Source organism: Megalobrama amblycephala, linkage group LG1 (genome assembly GCF_018812025.1).
Source record: "Megalobrama amblycephala isolate DHTTF-2021 linkage group LG1, ASM1881202v1, whole genome shotgun sequence".
Classification (NCBI taxonomy): Eukaryota; Metazoa; Chordata; class Actinopteri; order Cypriniformes; family Xenocyprididae; genus Megalobrama; species Megalobrama amblycephala.
Genome location: NC_063044.1, coordinates 67,147,351 through 67,163,139, shown reverse-complemented (window position 1 = coordinate 67,163,139; position 15,789 = coordinate 67,147,351). Strand labels below are relative to the sequence as shown.

Below are 15,789 nucleotides of genomic sequence, written 5' to 3'. Positions count from 1 at the left end.
CAAAATTTTCATGTCTTTCTTTATTTCTTTCTTTCTTCTCTTTCTTTTGTGATGTAGGCTGAAGTACAGATCCAGTGTCTGCAATATATATATATATATATATATATATATACACACACACACAAAATGGTCGATCATTTCTTTAGACTCTTATTCCTCGTCTTGGATCATGTCGAGCTCTTTGAAGCTGCACTAAAAAAAAACATTTGGACCTTCAACCTGTTGAACCCCAGTGTAGTCCACTATATAGAGAAAAATCCTGGAATGTTTTCCTCAAAAACCTTAATTTCTTTTCAACTGAAGAAAGAAAGACATGAACATCTTGGATGACATGTGAGTAAATTATCAGGAAATTTTCATTCAGAAGTCAACTAAGCTCATTTAATCGGTGTTGATAAACAGATGTTTTTCTGGCCATTATTAGGCTTAGAAATTTAGAAACTTCGAAACATCAGTAACTTTACAATAGACATACAGATATAAATTCTTAGATGTGTCAGTTAGTATAAAATCAAATTCAGTAACTAATATATATATTTTGATTTTGGCAGATCAACTCCTCCCACACTGGAAATCATCATCAGTGAAGCTCCTCCCACATCAATCACATCATCAGTGAAGCTCCTCCCACAGCAATCACATCATCAGTGAAGCTCCTCCCACAGCAGTTCTCCAATAAATGCTGGAATATTCCCATCAGACGAGCATCAGAGCATCAGGAAGAGCTGAAATCTGCAAAGACTGAGTTTATTAAAGAGGACAGTGAGAACATGAGTGATCCAGAACCCTGCAGAATGAAACACACTGAAGATACTGAAGAACAAAGAGGTTGGTGTTTATTCTTCATTCATTCATGATGCTGAGCAACATTCCTGTCAGAAAGATTCAAAAATACTTTAGCAGATTTATATAAAACAAAATTTAATATATGGTCAGTAAAGGGAGGTTCAAGAAACTTTCGTGTTGATTGTCAATATCAGATTAATCTAAATATTATATTAACTGTTTTATTTTACATTTATTTTATATCTGATTCACAATTTGCAACATTACCAGAATTTTACACATTTTCAGTATACATTAGTCAACATTTGAAGTGGATCATTTCATCAAAGTCCTAAAACCTTCTTCTTAGGACAACTTTGATTAACTTTTTTGATCCACTTCAAATGTTGACTACTGTAGTTTACAACTTCCCATCATGCTGTAGAAAGAGCCCAGATGATGTCACTTCCTGAGAGTCAAAATTTTAAGAAATCTTGTCTACTTTCTGCTACTACATCAGGCTCACTTTGTCCTTTCATTTCAAAATCTTGAGCATCACATGAGGATCCACACTGGAGAGAAGCCGTTCACATGTGATCAGTGCGGGAAGAGATTCACACAAACATCAAATCTTAAGAAACACATGATGATCCACACCGGAGAGAAGCCGCATGCATGTGATCAATGTGGGAAGAGTTTCAGCCGATCAGAACACCTTAATGGACACATGAAAATCCACACCGGAGAGAAGCCGTTTACATGTGATCAGTGTGGGAAAACATTAAACCTCAAGTCAATAAACCTGAAGAGACACATGACAGTTCATACGAAGGAGAAGCCACATTCATGTTCTGTGTGTGGAAAGAGTTTCTCACTGCTGCAAAGTTTACAAACACATGAGAAAATACATACTGGTGTGAGAGAGTACATGTGCTTTGAGTGTGAGAAGACTTTCATTTCAGCTGGACAATTAAAACTGCACCAGAGCATTCACACTGGAGAAAAACCTTACATGTGTTCAGATTGTGGCAAGAGATTCAGTCAATCATCAGATCTGAAAAGACATGAGAGGATCCACAGACAGAGTTTACTTGGTTTAGTGTCTGATTTTGTGTCATAACACACGACACATTTAAAGTTAAAAAAAATTAAAGGGGTGGTTCAGTGTTTTTTTTTTTTTCTAGGCTTGATTGTGTTTTGGGGGCACAGTTTAACATGTCTTAATGCTTCGGGGGTTTTTTTAAACGTTGTATTTTTCATATATTTTACCTTTATTCTACACCTCTGTTTCCACTGTCATATGAACAGCTCGTTTGACTTCCTGCTTCTATGAAGCCGCTCCCTCTGAAATACGCACTGTGCTCAGATTGGTTAGCAGGTTGGTAGCTGGCCCAGTGTATCGTAATTCACTGAAGCATCCAGAAACGCCACGCCCCTTACCATTTTAGTTGTTACCGGTTATGTGGTCTTCGTTGAAAATGTAAATAATGGAGTCTATTTGCTGTATCAAATTGAGCGAATCAGACCCAGATGAAGAGGGTAAAGCAGAATCTGTGCAATCGTGGCTTTTAAAGGACGTTTATGAATGGTATTTAATTTAGTATTTGTGTCAAAGTGTTTAGATATGCTGTTACTGCTGTTTATTAGCTTTCAATATCCAGTTTTATCCCGATTAAAGCTTTACTGTAGTAAATACATGACTTGAGTAGTCTCATTTTTGTAAAGGTAGCGTTTAATTTATAGCATGAACAACTGTTTGTCTATGAACATAGAAGTTTGTTGGTGTTTGTAGAATTTAGCTAACTGGCTAGTGAAGCAAAAACAAGTTGCTCTCATGTCCTTGATGCAACCAAAAATAGCAACAGAACTATAGGTTTAAAAGACATGTACAAACAATAAAACATACTTACAGTTTGAAGCCAATAAACAGCAGCTTCTGCTTTTAAAGTGGGAACTACTTCATCTTTCAGTAATAGCCTTTGTGTAAATCCAGCATTGAACTCGTGTAGATTCTGGAAGCTGTCTTCAGCGCCGCATCCAGTGTAGAAAATATCACAGATTATAATGTCTTTTGCCGCTCGCGTCTGGTGTACACAACTTCCGCTTCCATTATGCTGCGCCACATGGTCTCGCCCACTTTAATGCGTGAACTTTCATTGCTGTAACTTTGCAGATACTGTTTATGCTCAAGCAGCAACATTACACACTAACTAAAGTTAAAAAAGTGAAATCGCATTGAACCACCCCTTTAAGACAAGTCACAAACCTTATATTTTGCATGCTTGCCTATGTACCTCCTAAAGACATGTAAGACTGAGACTCAAATCTCTGTCATTATACACTGACCCTTTTGGGGGCAGACTGCTGTACCTTTCACAGGTCATCCCCTCTTAATGATGCTGTTGGCCTCACAGACATGCGCTCCACTCTCACATAAACCCCTCCCTTCAGGGTAGATGCCCAGTGGCAGCGGTAACTCCCTTCCTTTGGTTGTCCCCTGTCTGGCCAAAGAGGATCTTACCCATCATTGAGAAATCACCTCGTGCACACTGGTACCCGCTCTTTCCCACTATGCAAACTTTGACAGGTTTCTTCAACAAAATCAGGTGTTTTCTGGAGCTTAGGAAACATCATTCAAGAGCCACCAGAGCCATTGGACTGCCTTGACAGGTTAATTACAGCAGTATTTAATCACTAAAATCCATTAGACATCTTCAAAGCAGCAACATAAAAATGCTGAGATTATACTCAGTGAATTTAGTTATCACAATCATCCATTCATTGTAATGTTCTGCTACATCTGTAACTGGAGCCGTCAGCCTTGCACATGGTGGTGACCAGGATGAGACAAAAAAGTTAATGGTCATAAAACAAATTTGTCAAGATAATCACTTCTATCATTTTTGGTCTGCATTATTATTTTAAAGACCTCTTTAATGAGTTTTACTTGAGTTTTACTCTTCATGGCGATCATTTATTTTAATATCTCTGTGTCCATGATTTTCAACTGAGACACTGTGCTTTCACTATAAATAGCTTATCACTAATGACACAGGCTCAGATAGCAGCATTTAGCTGACTTTGAATGAGAGAGACTCTGTGGATTTCAGGACTAGTACACTGTGTTTTTAGAACTTTTACCATCAAACTTTATCTATATCTTTTGACTCTGGCCCAGTTTAAGACTTTGCCAGAATTGACATTTGTTTTCAAATAAACATCATTTTATATTTGTCTTTCACCCACATATTAGGGGATTTAGAAATGACACATTTCAGGTCGAGTCTCAGTGACACTGGCTGTCTCATTTTTGCCATTTAAACTCTCTGTCACTTTGACCATCAAAAAACAAATATTTCGAACTTAGAGGTCCTACATCATTTTAGTTATTTACACTACAGTAGTGATCCACTCATCACAAGAAAACATACTTGAGACTGTTAAAATATTTTTCCATAAAGTGAAACATTCTTTTAGAAGATCCAATCATCCCTGTTTTCATCCTTTACTTACTTTTTATATTTTTTTGGATTCACTGACTGATTTTACATTAACCTGTATTCAATATAAAACTTATTATAGATATTTTCTTCAAAATAATTCCTTAAGACTAAAATCGTATGGCCTTATTGTTATGTCTTGTTCTTTCTCAGTTTCACAAGCTCATTCTCAGACAGAGTGGAAGTCTCCTTTTTTGTTTCTTTCTTTACTTTCTTTTGTTTACAATATTTGTGAATATGCTAAGTTCCCCACACTGTCTACACCTTTTAGGTTGGCATTTACAATTACGGACGAGATGGCCCTGTTGACCACAATTAAAACACTCCTGGTCATCTTTATCACAATGGGCAATCAAATTGAACCTTACCTATAGTCTAAAGATCCCTAGAGTTACGGGACAAAAAAGTCAAGTGGTAGACCCAAAAAGATTTCACCTGCACTGAGTTGGAGGATCCAACTGACTGTCTGTGAAGACACAGGCCAATCCTCGCCCCAAATTAAGGCCATTACTGATGCTGACAGCAGCCCAATAACCATAAGATAGCTTCTGTGAGAGAAGGGCTTAAAGAACAAAAAATGTCTTCAAAGGCCATGTCTCTTCCCATGCCACAAACCTGCCCATTTGGAATTTGCAATGGATCACCAAACATGGGACAGTGAAAGATGGAAGAAAGTTTTATTCTCTAACGAGAAAAATTTACCTGGATGTTCATGGTGGCTTCCAACACTACTGGCATGACAAGGAGATCCCACTGGAGATGTTTTCTATGCGACACAGTGGAGGAGACTCCATCATGATCTGGGGTCCATTTTCCTTTAATGGAAAATGGAGCTTCAGGTTGTGCAGGGGTGTCAAACGGCGGCTGGCTATGTGGACATGTCTTGACTGATGGCCATCGTCTGTGCGGTAATGATTGAGTCTTTCAATAGGAAACGCTGCAATTCACAATTCCCACCTGACGAAGGACTCCTCCCAGAGCTCTTTTGGACCATCCTGCGTGTTCCCCTGATCTAAATCCCTTTGAGAATGTTTGGGGATGGATGGAAAGGGAAGTTTACAAAACAAACATCAGTTCCAGACCATGGATGCCCTTCGTGAAGCCATATTCACCATGTGGAGCACCAGCCTCCTGGAAACAGTCACATCAAGCATGCCGAAATGAGTGTTTGAAGTGATCAAGAACAACAGTGGGGCTACTCAATACTGAGTCCTTTTTTGACACTTTTAGTTCTGTTTTGTTTTTGTTTTTTTGGACTATGAATGTTAGAAAGAAACTGAAAGTGACTGAAACAGAAAGAAACTGAATGTTATGTATGTTTATAAAAGTTCTGAAGTGTTTTATGTGTGTAATAGTTTCTGAAGGAGTGTGAAATGTGATATAATATTCAATTTAAGCACTTAATTGCTATATTGCACATGATAACATATTCTGGTATTTTATATATGTTGAATATGGGAGAAAATGGTTTATGAATACTATTTTCACAGAGATTGATGGTTGATTGATGAATGTGTAGTGTATATTGTGTTGTTCTAAAGGAAATAGTGTGTAAATGCTTTTGAAACTTAAGACACTGTTTGTATGAATAGGTCAGGTTTTTTTGTGTGATTGGATTGAACCCATTGAACACCGAGATGGCGAGCCTCCCAACCGAATTACTGTTGATTTGAGAGAAACGCAAGAAATCCTGTGAGAGAACTCCTGTGCATACCCACGGACTGGTGTTTTCTACTGAACAGGTGGAATCCATTTCATTGCGTATATGCTGATTGGTAGGATCTGACTTTCCCTTCAGCGATTACTTTGCACTACTTACTGTTGAAACACAACTTTCGTCTACACTGACTTTTGCACACACACCAACATATTTTTCAACTTTATACACAGACTGAGAAGTTATTGACTGTTATATTGTTTGAGGAGTTTGAATTATTTTCAAATTGTTTCAAATTGAACTATTGTGATACTGTACTTTTCTTTTTTTCTCATTTTAATTGTTTTAATTTGGATTTTTTTCCTATGAGTGAAATATAAAAGCGTTTAACAACAAAAAACTAAAACCTAGATAAGGAAAGCTCTTATTAAACTAAAAGCTAGTGAAACTGAATATCTATAAACCAAATTAGAAACTAAACAACTAAAACATAACTAGAATAACCAGAAGCAAATAGGAGAAAAGCTATTTAAATAATGAACAGAGCTCAAAGATATCAAAAACAACAACAGGGAATTGAAAAGAAACAATCTTTTAATTTGGTTTTATTTATTTTTATTTAATTGTTGTTGTGACTGTGTTACAATTGCTTTATTATTATTTTTCTTTCCCAAACAAAATACATAGTCATTTCCAGTTATTGTCTGTGTCCTTGTGTGTCTTGATCACTTACCCTCCTGTAACGAACCTAATCACTGGTCCAATATCAGGTGCTTAGAGCGACCTGTCCCTGTTACAGTAACTTATTGTTACATATGGTCTTAAACTTTTGATCAGCTGATGAACAGCCTGTTTGAGTTTCAATGTCGTTTTCAATAAACTGCCTACTCTCTAATTTTTGTCTCTTGTTCCTGTTTCTTCTTTGGCATTTTAAAGCAGTACTTACAACCTGGTTACGATCCAAAAGCGTGAAATGCGAATACTTGTAATGTTTCCCCCATGTTAAGATTTTGTTCAGGAGTCTGTATTTCACGTGTACATGTATATTGAAGCTGCAGTGGATGCCAGAATCTAACCATTCAGAATGACATCATTTTCATGTTGGGGTGAACTATACTGTGGCAAGGGGGGCGTGGTTCAGCGAAGTCTGCACTGAGAGAGAGAGTCAGGAGACGAACGGTGAGTGAGTGGGTTAAATGCAAATGACAAACACCTGTTTCTTGTTCCAGTAATTGGCGTGGAGATATTATATAATGCCAGGACAAACAGGAGTGGATGAGAGAGAGAGAAGGACTACCGACTGCTACCCACACTTGGAATATTGAAAGATCTTGGAGAAATTGTGTATTATTTTTGGTGAGCATTTTGTGCCTGCCTGCACACTTGTTACTTTGCACACCTGTTATTTTGTGAAAACTGAATAAAAACTGCAGTCAGTAGTCAAGCCGACCCTGTCCTCTTCCTTCCTGACATTGAACTTTGTTACATATACTTTTAATCAATTTCACAACTTGATTGAATTTTATGTTCTACAGAAGTGCATTCACAATTGTCTTTTCACGACAGTTAATACCCCTCTAATGCTTCAAGAGGCTATTTTGATTGGCACATATTGGGATATGGGATATTCTATCTTGAAGTCCAAAGGTGCACATTTACATTTACATTCAGTCATTTACCCGACAATTTTCTCCAAAGCAACTTACAAATGATAATAGTAGAATCAATCAAATCAACATGAGTACAACAGTATGTAAGTGCTGTGTCAAGTCACTGTTTCATCAGTAAAGTGCTCGTAGCAAGGATTTTTTAAATACATAATAGATTTATAAATAGATGGAGAAAGAGAATAGAAGTAAAAAAAAGAAGATCAAGATAGATAAAAAGTGCTACTACTACTGGGTCAAGTGATGAAAAATATATGTCTTTAGCATTTTTATTGAAAGTGGCTGAAGACTCAGCTGCTCAGATAAGGCGTGGCAGGTCATTCCACCAGCCAGGAACAGACAAAGAGAAGGTCTGTGAGAGTGATTTTGTGCCCCTTTGTGATGGCACCACAAGGCGCCGTTCACTTGCAGAACGCATGTTTCTGGAGGGTGCATAAGTCTGAAGTAGTGAGTTAAGGTATAGTGGTGCAGAGCCAGTGGTTATTCTGTAGGAAAACATCAGAACCTTATATTAGATCCGAGCAGCTATTGGCAGCCAATGCAAACTGATGAAGAGAGGAGTGACATGCGCTCACTTCGGTTTGTTAAAGACCAGTCTTGCTGCAGCATTCTGGATCAGTTGTAGAGGCTTGACAGTGCATGCTGGAAGGCCAGCCAAGAGAGCATTACAATAGTCCAAGTCTGGGTAGAACAAGAGCTTGGACAAGAATTTGTGTGGAATGCTCCGATAGGAAGGGTCTAATCTTCCTGATGTTGTATAAGGTAAATCTGCAGGACCGAACTGTTGTAGCAATATGATCTGTGAAGCTTTAAAAATCATCCATCACCACTCCAAGGTTCCTGGCTGTCCTGGAAGCAGTAATGGTTGATAGCCCAAGTTGAATTGAAGGGTTATGATGAAGTGTGGGGTTTGCACCAACCACAAGCAGTTCCATTTTTGCAAGGTTGAGTTAAAGGTGGTGGTCCTTCATCCAGGCAGAAATGTCTGCCTTTCACTGGAACTAAGGGTCAAGCCCAACCCCTGAAAAACAACTCCACACCATAATCCCCCCTTCACCATTACACTTGGCACAATGCAGTCAGGTAAGTACCATTCTCCTGGCAACCACCAAACCCAGAGAGCGTGATTGGTCGCTCCAGAGAACACGTCTCCACTGCTCTAGAGTCCAGTGGTGGCGTGCTTTACACCACTGTATCCAACACTTGGTGATGTAAGGCTTGGATGCAGCTGCTCGGCCATGGAAACCCATTACATGAAGCTCTCTACACACTGTTCTTGAGCTAATCTGAAGGACACACAAAGTTTGGAGGTCTATAGCTATTGAATCTGCACTATTGTCACTTCCCTGAAATACGACCCATAGGAGTGTTGCCCCATCGACAACAGGACACTTTCATTTAAATGCACTGTTACCTTTTATCTGCATTTGGGTTTCGCATAGCTCAACTGGCAGAGCATTGCGATATATAACAATATGCAATCATGTGATCATTTATTTTGTAAAAACTGCATTTAAAGTTCATAGTAATTGTTCTGAAGCCTTATGGTGTGAATGAACACTAAACTGACTAGAACAAACTGTGAAATGTATATATGATGCTGGATATCAAGAGTGAAACTGTTAATAATGTAGACAGACAACAATCTCATACAATGTCAGTCATGTGTGCAGTGAAATATGATTTATTAGGCATGTAAAAGCTCTATTGAGAAAATTAAAAACATGAAAAGCTCAAAAAAGCAATCATAATAGGCTACTTCATGGCTTTCAGAGCTAAAAATATTCCTGATTCAATCAGAAAATACAAATGAACGAGAACTACTAATTTCCTTCATAAAAGAGAACTGAGTGACACAAATTCATTCAGAAAATAAACACAAACTTCTGAAGACTTTGGATGATGTTTGTTTGTCAAATCACTCATTGACACAACCTCTTTGTTCTTCAGGATCGTGATGTTTCATCTGCAGGTTCTGGATCACTGGATCTCTCTGTCCTCTCCTTCCAGATGATTTCTGGTAGTTCTGACAAAAACAAACAAGTTTCATTTCCAACAGACATGATGTGAGATGAATAAGAAATATTTCAGACTCTGCACTAAGACTAATCACACATAAAATAGTGACATTGATCATGTAACTCAAGACTGTCCAAATCATTCACAACACAAATCATATTTGTTAGGGATTTGTCATAGTGATTTGCTCTGAGTGAATTGTTATTTCTGATTGTTCTTTAATGTCCTCTTTCATAAGTAGAAAAGGAAATGGATTATGCATAGTAAGCAGATCATTTCTGCTCTGATGAAGACTAATTTATTCACTTTATAACTGTAAAACATCCTAGTCTGAACACCACTGCCTGAATATGTGTGTTTATGCTTCAGATGCAAAAGTTAATTGTAAGAAACTTGTCAGATTATGATGATGTTTTAACTGATGGTATGATTACTGATTTTATATATTTGAATATGTTAAATGTTTTTGAATGGTGAACCGTTTTTTTTATCTGGTTTATTGAAACGGACTGTCCAAAAGAACCAGTTCGCAGAAAAGATCCGAACTCCCCATCACTGAGGCTGATTGGTTAGATGTTTGTTGTTGGTCTCGGCCGACTAACTTGCAAACAGTGTATCTGAAATTTTGCTGAGTCCCCCTTTAAGATGCAGATCAAATTTACTTTTAACAACCTAATTTTTATACTGCAAATTTTAATTTTGTGCCTTCACCACACACCAGCCATATGTGGAGAGGAGAGACAGAGAGCCAACTCACACAGAAGAGACTTTGTTTCTCAGCACATAAAGATGAACTACTTACCGTGATCTCACACTGCGGTGATGTGGTTTCTCCTCTGCATGGATCTTCATGTGTATCTTCAGGTGACTTTTAAAAGAGAAACTCTTTCCACACTGATCACATGTGTGCGGCTTCTCTCTGCTGTGGATACTCTCATGTCGTTTCAGATCTGTTAACTGCCTGCATCTCTTGTCACAGTGTGAACACTTGTAAGGTTTTTCTCCAGTGTGGATCCTCTCATGTGTTTTTAGAGTTGATGAATGACTGAATCTCTTGTCGCAGTACAAACACTTGCAAGGTTTTTCTTCAGAGTGAACCCATTCGTGTGTTTTCAGATTTGCTAACTGACTGAATCTCTTGTCACAGTGTGAACACTTGAAAGGTTTTTCTCCAGTGTGAATTCTCTGGTGCACTTTTAAACTGATTTCATAAGTAAAAGTCTTCTCACACTCAAAGCACATATAAGCTTTTACACCAGTATGTATTTTCTCATGTTTATGTAAACTTTGCAGCAGTGAAAAACTCTTTCCACACACAGAACATGAATGTGGCTTCTCCTTCATATGAACTGTCAGATGTGTCCTCAAGGCTGATGCCCAAAGAAACGTCTTCCCACACTGATCACATGTGAACGACTTCTCTCCAGTGTGGATTTTCATGTGTCCTTTAAGGTGTTCTGATCGGGTGAAACTCTTCCCACATTGATTGCATACATACGGTCTCTCTCCAGTGTGGATCCTCATGTGAACATCAAGACTATGTTTGTATGTGAATCTCTTTTCACACTGATCACACATGAACGGCTTCTCTCCAGTGTGGATCCTCATGTGTCCTTTAAGGTGTGAAGATTTACGGAAACTCTTCCCACACTGATCACACTTGAATGGTTTCTCTCCAGTATGAATTCTGATGTGTGTATCAAGTTCATTTTTGTAAGTGAATCTCTTTCCACACTGATCGCATGCATACGGCTTCTCTCCGGTGTGGATCCTCATATGTAACTTCAAGTAATCTGATTTTGTGAATCTCTTCCCACACTGATCACAAGCGAACGGCTTCTCTCCAGTGTGGATCCTCATGTGAACATCAAGATATTGTTTTGTTGTGAAACTCTTTCCACACTGAGTGCAGGTGAAAGATTTCTTTGCTCTTCTTTTCTTTAAAAATGTCTTTTTAGTCTTTGAGCGACTCAAAGGTTTTTCTCCAGGTTTGTCATGATGTTCCTCCTCCACTTCACTCAGTTCTTCACTCTCCTCGCTCTCCTCCATCAGGTCTGAAACGAAAGGACAAAGTGAGCCTGATGTAGTAGCAGAAAGTAGACAAGATTTCTTAAAATTGTGACGCTCAGGAAGTGACATCATCTGGGCTCTTTCTACAGCATGATGGGAGGAAGAGAAAATAATCTCAATCCATTGTCTCAGATTTCACACAAACTGTACTGTGTTGACCACATTCATCAACCCTCTTACCAAAGTTACTGTAAGAAGAGTAATCTATATAACTATGAATAACTTATAACTACAACTTTATCAGTAACTATAAATCAGCTTTTGCTAAAGTTTTGATTATAACCCTGTCAGCCATTTTGGAAAGTTCATTCACTTCATACATTTTGGTGTTTACTGATTACTTCTAAAAAATAACAATGTTGTAAACTATGCTGAACATGTGTCAAATTCTGGTAATGTTGCAAATTGTGAATCAGATATAAAATAAATGTAAAATAAAACAGTTAAAATAATATTTAGATTAATCTGTCTTTGACAATCAACACGAAAGTTTCTCGAATCTCCCTTTACTGACCATACGTTACATTTTGTTTTATCTAAATCTGTTAAAGTATTTTTGAATCTTTCTAACATGAATGTTGTTCAGCATCATGAATGAATGAAGAATAAACACCAACCTCTTTGTTCTTCAGTATCTTCAGTGTGTTTCATTCTGCAGGGTTCTGGATCACTCATGTTCTCACTGTCCTCTTTAATAAACTCAGTCTTTGCAGATTTCAGCTCCTCCTGATGCTCTGATGCTCTGATGCTCGTTTGATGGGAATATCCCAGCATTTATTGGAGAACTGCTGTGGGAGGAGCTTTACTGATGATGTGATTGCAGTGGGAGGAGCTTCACTGATGATGTGATTGCAGTGGGAGGACATTCATTAATGATGATTTCCAGTGTGGGAGGAGCTGATCTAACTAAATCAAAAATATATCAGTTACTGAGTTTGTTTTTATAACAAATGACACCTCTAAGCCTTTATTCCTGTCTCTCTATTCATTGTAAATTCACTGATGCTAATAAATAAATAATTATTATTGCTAATCCTAACATTATTCTGCTTCTTCATTTAAGGGTTAGTTCAGTCAAAAATGAAAATTCTGTCATTTATTTACTCACCCTCATGCCGCTCTACACCCGTAAGACCTTCGTTAATCTTCTGAACACAAATTAAGATATTTTAGTTGAAATCCGATGGCTCCATGAGGCCTTTATAGGGAGCAATGACGTTTCCTCTCTCAAGATCCATAAAGGTACTAAAAACACATCTAAATCAGTTCATGTGAGTACAGTGGTTCAATGTTAATATTATAAAGCAACGAGAATATTTTTGGTGCGGCAAAAAAAACAAAATAACGACTTATTTAGTTATGGCCGATTTAAAAACACTGCTTCAGAAAGCATCGGATCATTATGAATCAGTGTGTCGAATCATGAATCAGATTGCGGATCAAACCCGCCAAACTGCTGAAATCATGTGACTTTGGCGCACCGAACAGCAGATTCGATACACTGATTCACAATGATCCGAAGCTTCCTGAAGCAGTGTTTTGAAATTGGCCATCACTAAATAAGTCGCTATTTTGTTTTGTTTTTTTGCCGCACCAAAAATATTCTTGTCACTTTATAATACTAATACTGAACCACTGTACTCACATGAACTGATTTAAATGTGTTTTTAGTACAGATGTGTAGTAGACAGAGGAAATGTCATTACTCCCTATGAAGGCCTCACGGAGCCATCAGATTTCAACTAAAATATCTTAATTTGTGTTCTGAAGATTAATGAAGGTCTTATGGGTGTGAAACGGCATGAGGGTGAGTAATAAATGACAGAATTTTCATTTTTGGGTGAACTAACCCTTTAAATACAGCTAGAAATACAGAAAAGAATATAATGGAAATACTTCCAAATATAAATAATGGTAAGAAAATAAAATAGTTAAAATTATAAACACAGAAATAAATGCCTATATTGTAGACATCAAATCCCCTCAGTCTGTTGACAGCAATGAAATGAGTTTTAAGTGTCAATTTACAGCAGATCTGAAGACATCAGCATAATAAATGAGGTGAAAACAGGAACTATTGACATGAAATAAAGAGTGTTTTCAGCAGTTTCTCTGTTAATATTGACGATGCTCAGACTATCAACACTCATTCAACAAGACATTCAGATCATCACACTTTATTCTGAGTGTTTGCTGTTAGAAACACATTATGTTAATCAGGATATATGCTAAAAGCCTAAACTGCTCTATTGAAAGACAATACTGTCATTTACACAATATGACATAGACAAAACATTGATAACACCAAAACTAGGTCTGCATGACTTTGGGGGGAAAAAACTATCATGGCAATATTTTGATTATCTCTGCAATATATATTGAAAACAGTTTGATTGGTTGTGGTCGATTTGAACGATTTGAAATTGGGTGGTCAACCATTTCAAAATGATTTGAATAGCTCTACTTGGAAAGAATTATTCATTCTAGGATGATTTTGATCATATATCCTCCATCACTAGAGACTGTCATAAAGTTATTGTTTTTTTTTTGTTTGTTTGTTTTATTCTCGTCTCTTCATAACATTAAGTTTGTACGGGTGTGGAGCGACATGAGGGTGAGTAATTAATGACAGAATTTAATTTGGGTGAACTAACCCATTACATAACCATGTAAAGCAGCAATTAGCATTACATATGTGAAAAATTATGGTTAAAAATAAAGTTATAGCTCTTACCTTCTCCTCCGACCGTTACGGCTCAAAATGACGTGCATGCGCAGTACTCCAAAAGCCCGTGAGCGCTGCTAGGGGTTTCCAATTCAAATTGCATCACAGTTATTAATATCGAATATCTAGCGATTTTATTCATATATTTATTTATTTTTATATTTGATGTGCATTTAAACGCTATAGTACACTGAAATTAAATTACAAATAAATAAAGCAATTGTTTAAACAACAGGCTAGATAAAATACACATTTGTGAGGGGGAGGTAAATTTGACTTTTTTCTGCCATGATCACTCTGTATTTTTTGGGAAGATCATATGAATAAAAGTGGTCAATGTGGAAAATATAGGGAAATTCATGTTTTTATTCTGTTTAAAATTGACTTTGAAACAAAATATACTTTCAGTTTCAAAAGTATATTTTATTGAACTTCACTGTTTACAACACTTATTTATCATATATTTAAAATATATTTTGGCCAGATAAAATACATTTTCCCATATGGGAATGACATAATATTCATTTTGGGGTGAACTATAACCTTTAATCGATTTCACATCTTGACTATATGTTCTAGAAGTGTACATTATTCACAATTATCTTTTCTTTACAGTTAATATCTCTCTAATGCACCAAGAGGCTAATGTGATTGGCACATATTGGTATATGGGTCATTCTAACTTGAAGAACCACCAGTGTTTTGTTTTTGTTTTACTTGGTTTGGTGTCTGATTTTGTGATAATGAACAATCTGCTGTCTGTACTTAACCTGTCTCTGATGCACCCAAGCCTTATGATACATCATATTCCACTGTCATATATGCGACGCTAAAGGCTACTTATTCTAAACCATTGTGATAATAAATATGCATATTCATGGGAAATACCAGTCGTCTCTCATAGTGAGAAGAAGCATGTGTGTCCTGTGAAGCAAACGGCACAGATTAGAGGTGTAAGAGACACAACAGTCCTCAATCAGCATAATGACGATTCCCTCGCATCTGATTCAGAGCATTAGCATACTATGATGATGATGAAGGCCATTGTCCCACATTTAATTCACATGAATACTTTTAAAGTGATAACGGGAAGAGTTACACCCATATTTCATGTCAATAGTTTCTGTTTTCACCTCATTAATTATGCTGAAGACTTCAGATCTGCTGTAAATTGACAATTCAAGGATTAGTTTGCTTAAAAAGATACTCAGCCCCATGTCATCCAAGATTTTCATGTCTTTCTTTATTTCTTTCTTACAGATCAAGTGTCTGCAATATATATATATATATATATATATATATATATATATATATATATATATATATATACACAAAATGGTCGATCATTTCTTTAGACTCTTATTCCTCATCTGGGATAATGTCGAG

The 15,789-nt window shown here is 37.0% G+C and overlaps 2 protein-coding genes across 2 annotated transcripts; one reads left to right on the top strand and one right to left on the bottom strand.

The window, feature by feature from the left end:
- Positions 1 to 1,304: 1,304 nt before the first annotated feature.
- On the top strand, positions 1,305 to 1,958 carry LOC125280822 (gastrula zinc finger protein XlCGF49.1-like). The gene has a single exon (XM_048211567.1). It carries the CDS (start codon positions 1,325 to 1,327, stop codon positions 1,883 to 1,885), a length of 561 nt encoding a protein of 186 aa, XP_048067524.1. The 5' UTR covers positions 1,305 to 1,324; the 3' UTR covers positions 1,886 to 1,958.
- A 7,299-nt stretch (positions 1,959 to 9,257) lies between these two features.
- Positions 9,258 to 14,480, bottom strand: LOC125280650 (gastrula zinc finger protein XlCGF57.1-like). Its single transcript, XM_048211352.1, has 4 exons — positions 14,413 to 14,480; positions 12,296 to 12,584; positions 10,411 to 11,662; positions 9,258 to 9,615 (listed from the first exon to the last, which is right to left on the bottom strand). Exons 2-4 carry the CDS (start codon positions 12,450 to 12,452, stop codon positions 9,570 to 9,572), a joined length of 1,455 nt encoding a protein of 484 aa, XP_048067309.1. The 5' UTR covers positions 12,453 to 12,584; positions 14,413 to 14,480; the 3' UTR covers positions 9,258 to 9,569.
- Between the last annotated feature and the right edge of the window lie 1,309 nt (positions 14,481 to 15,789).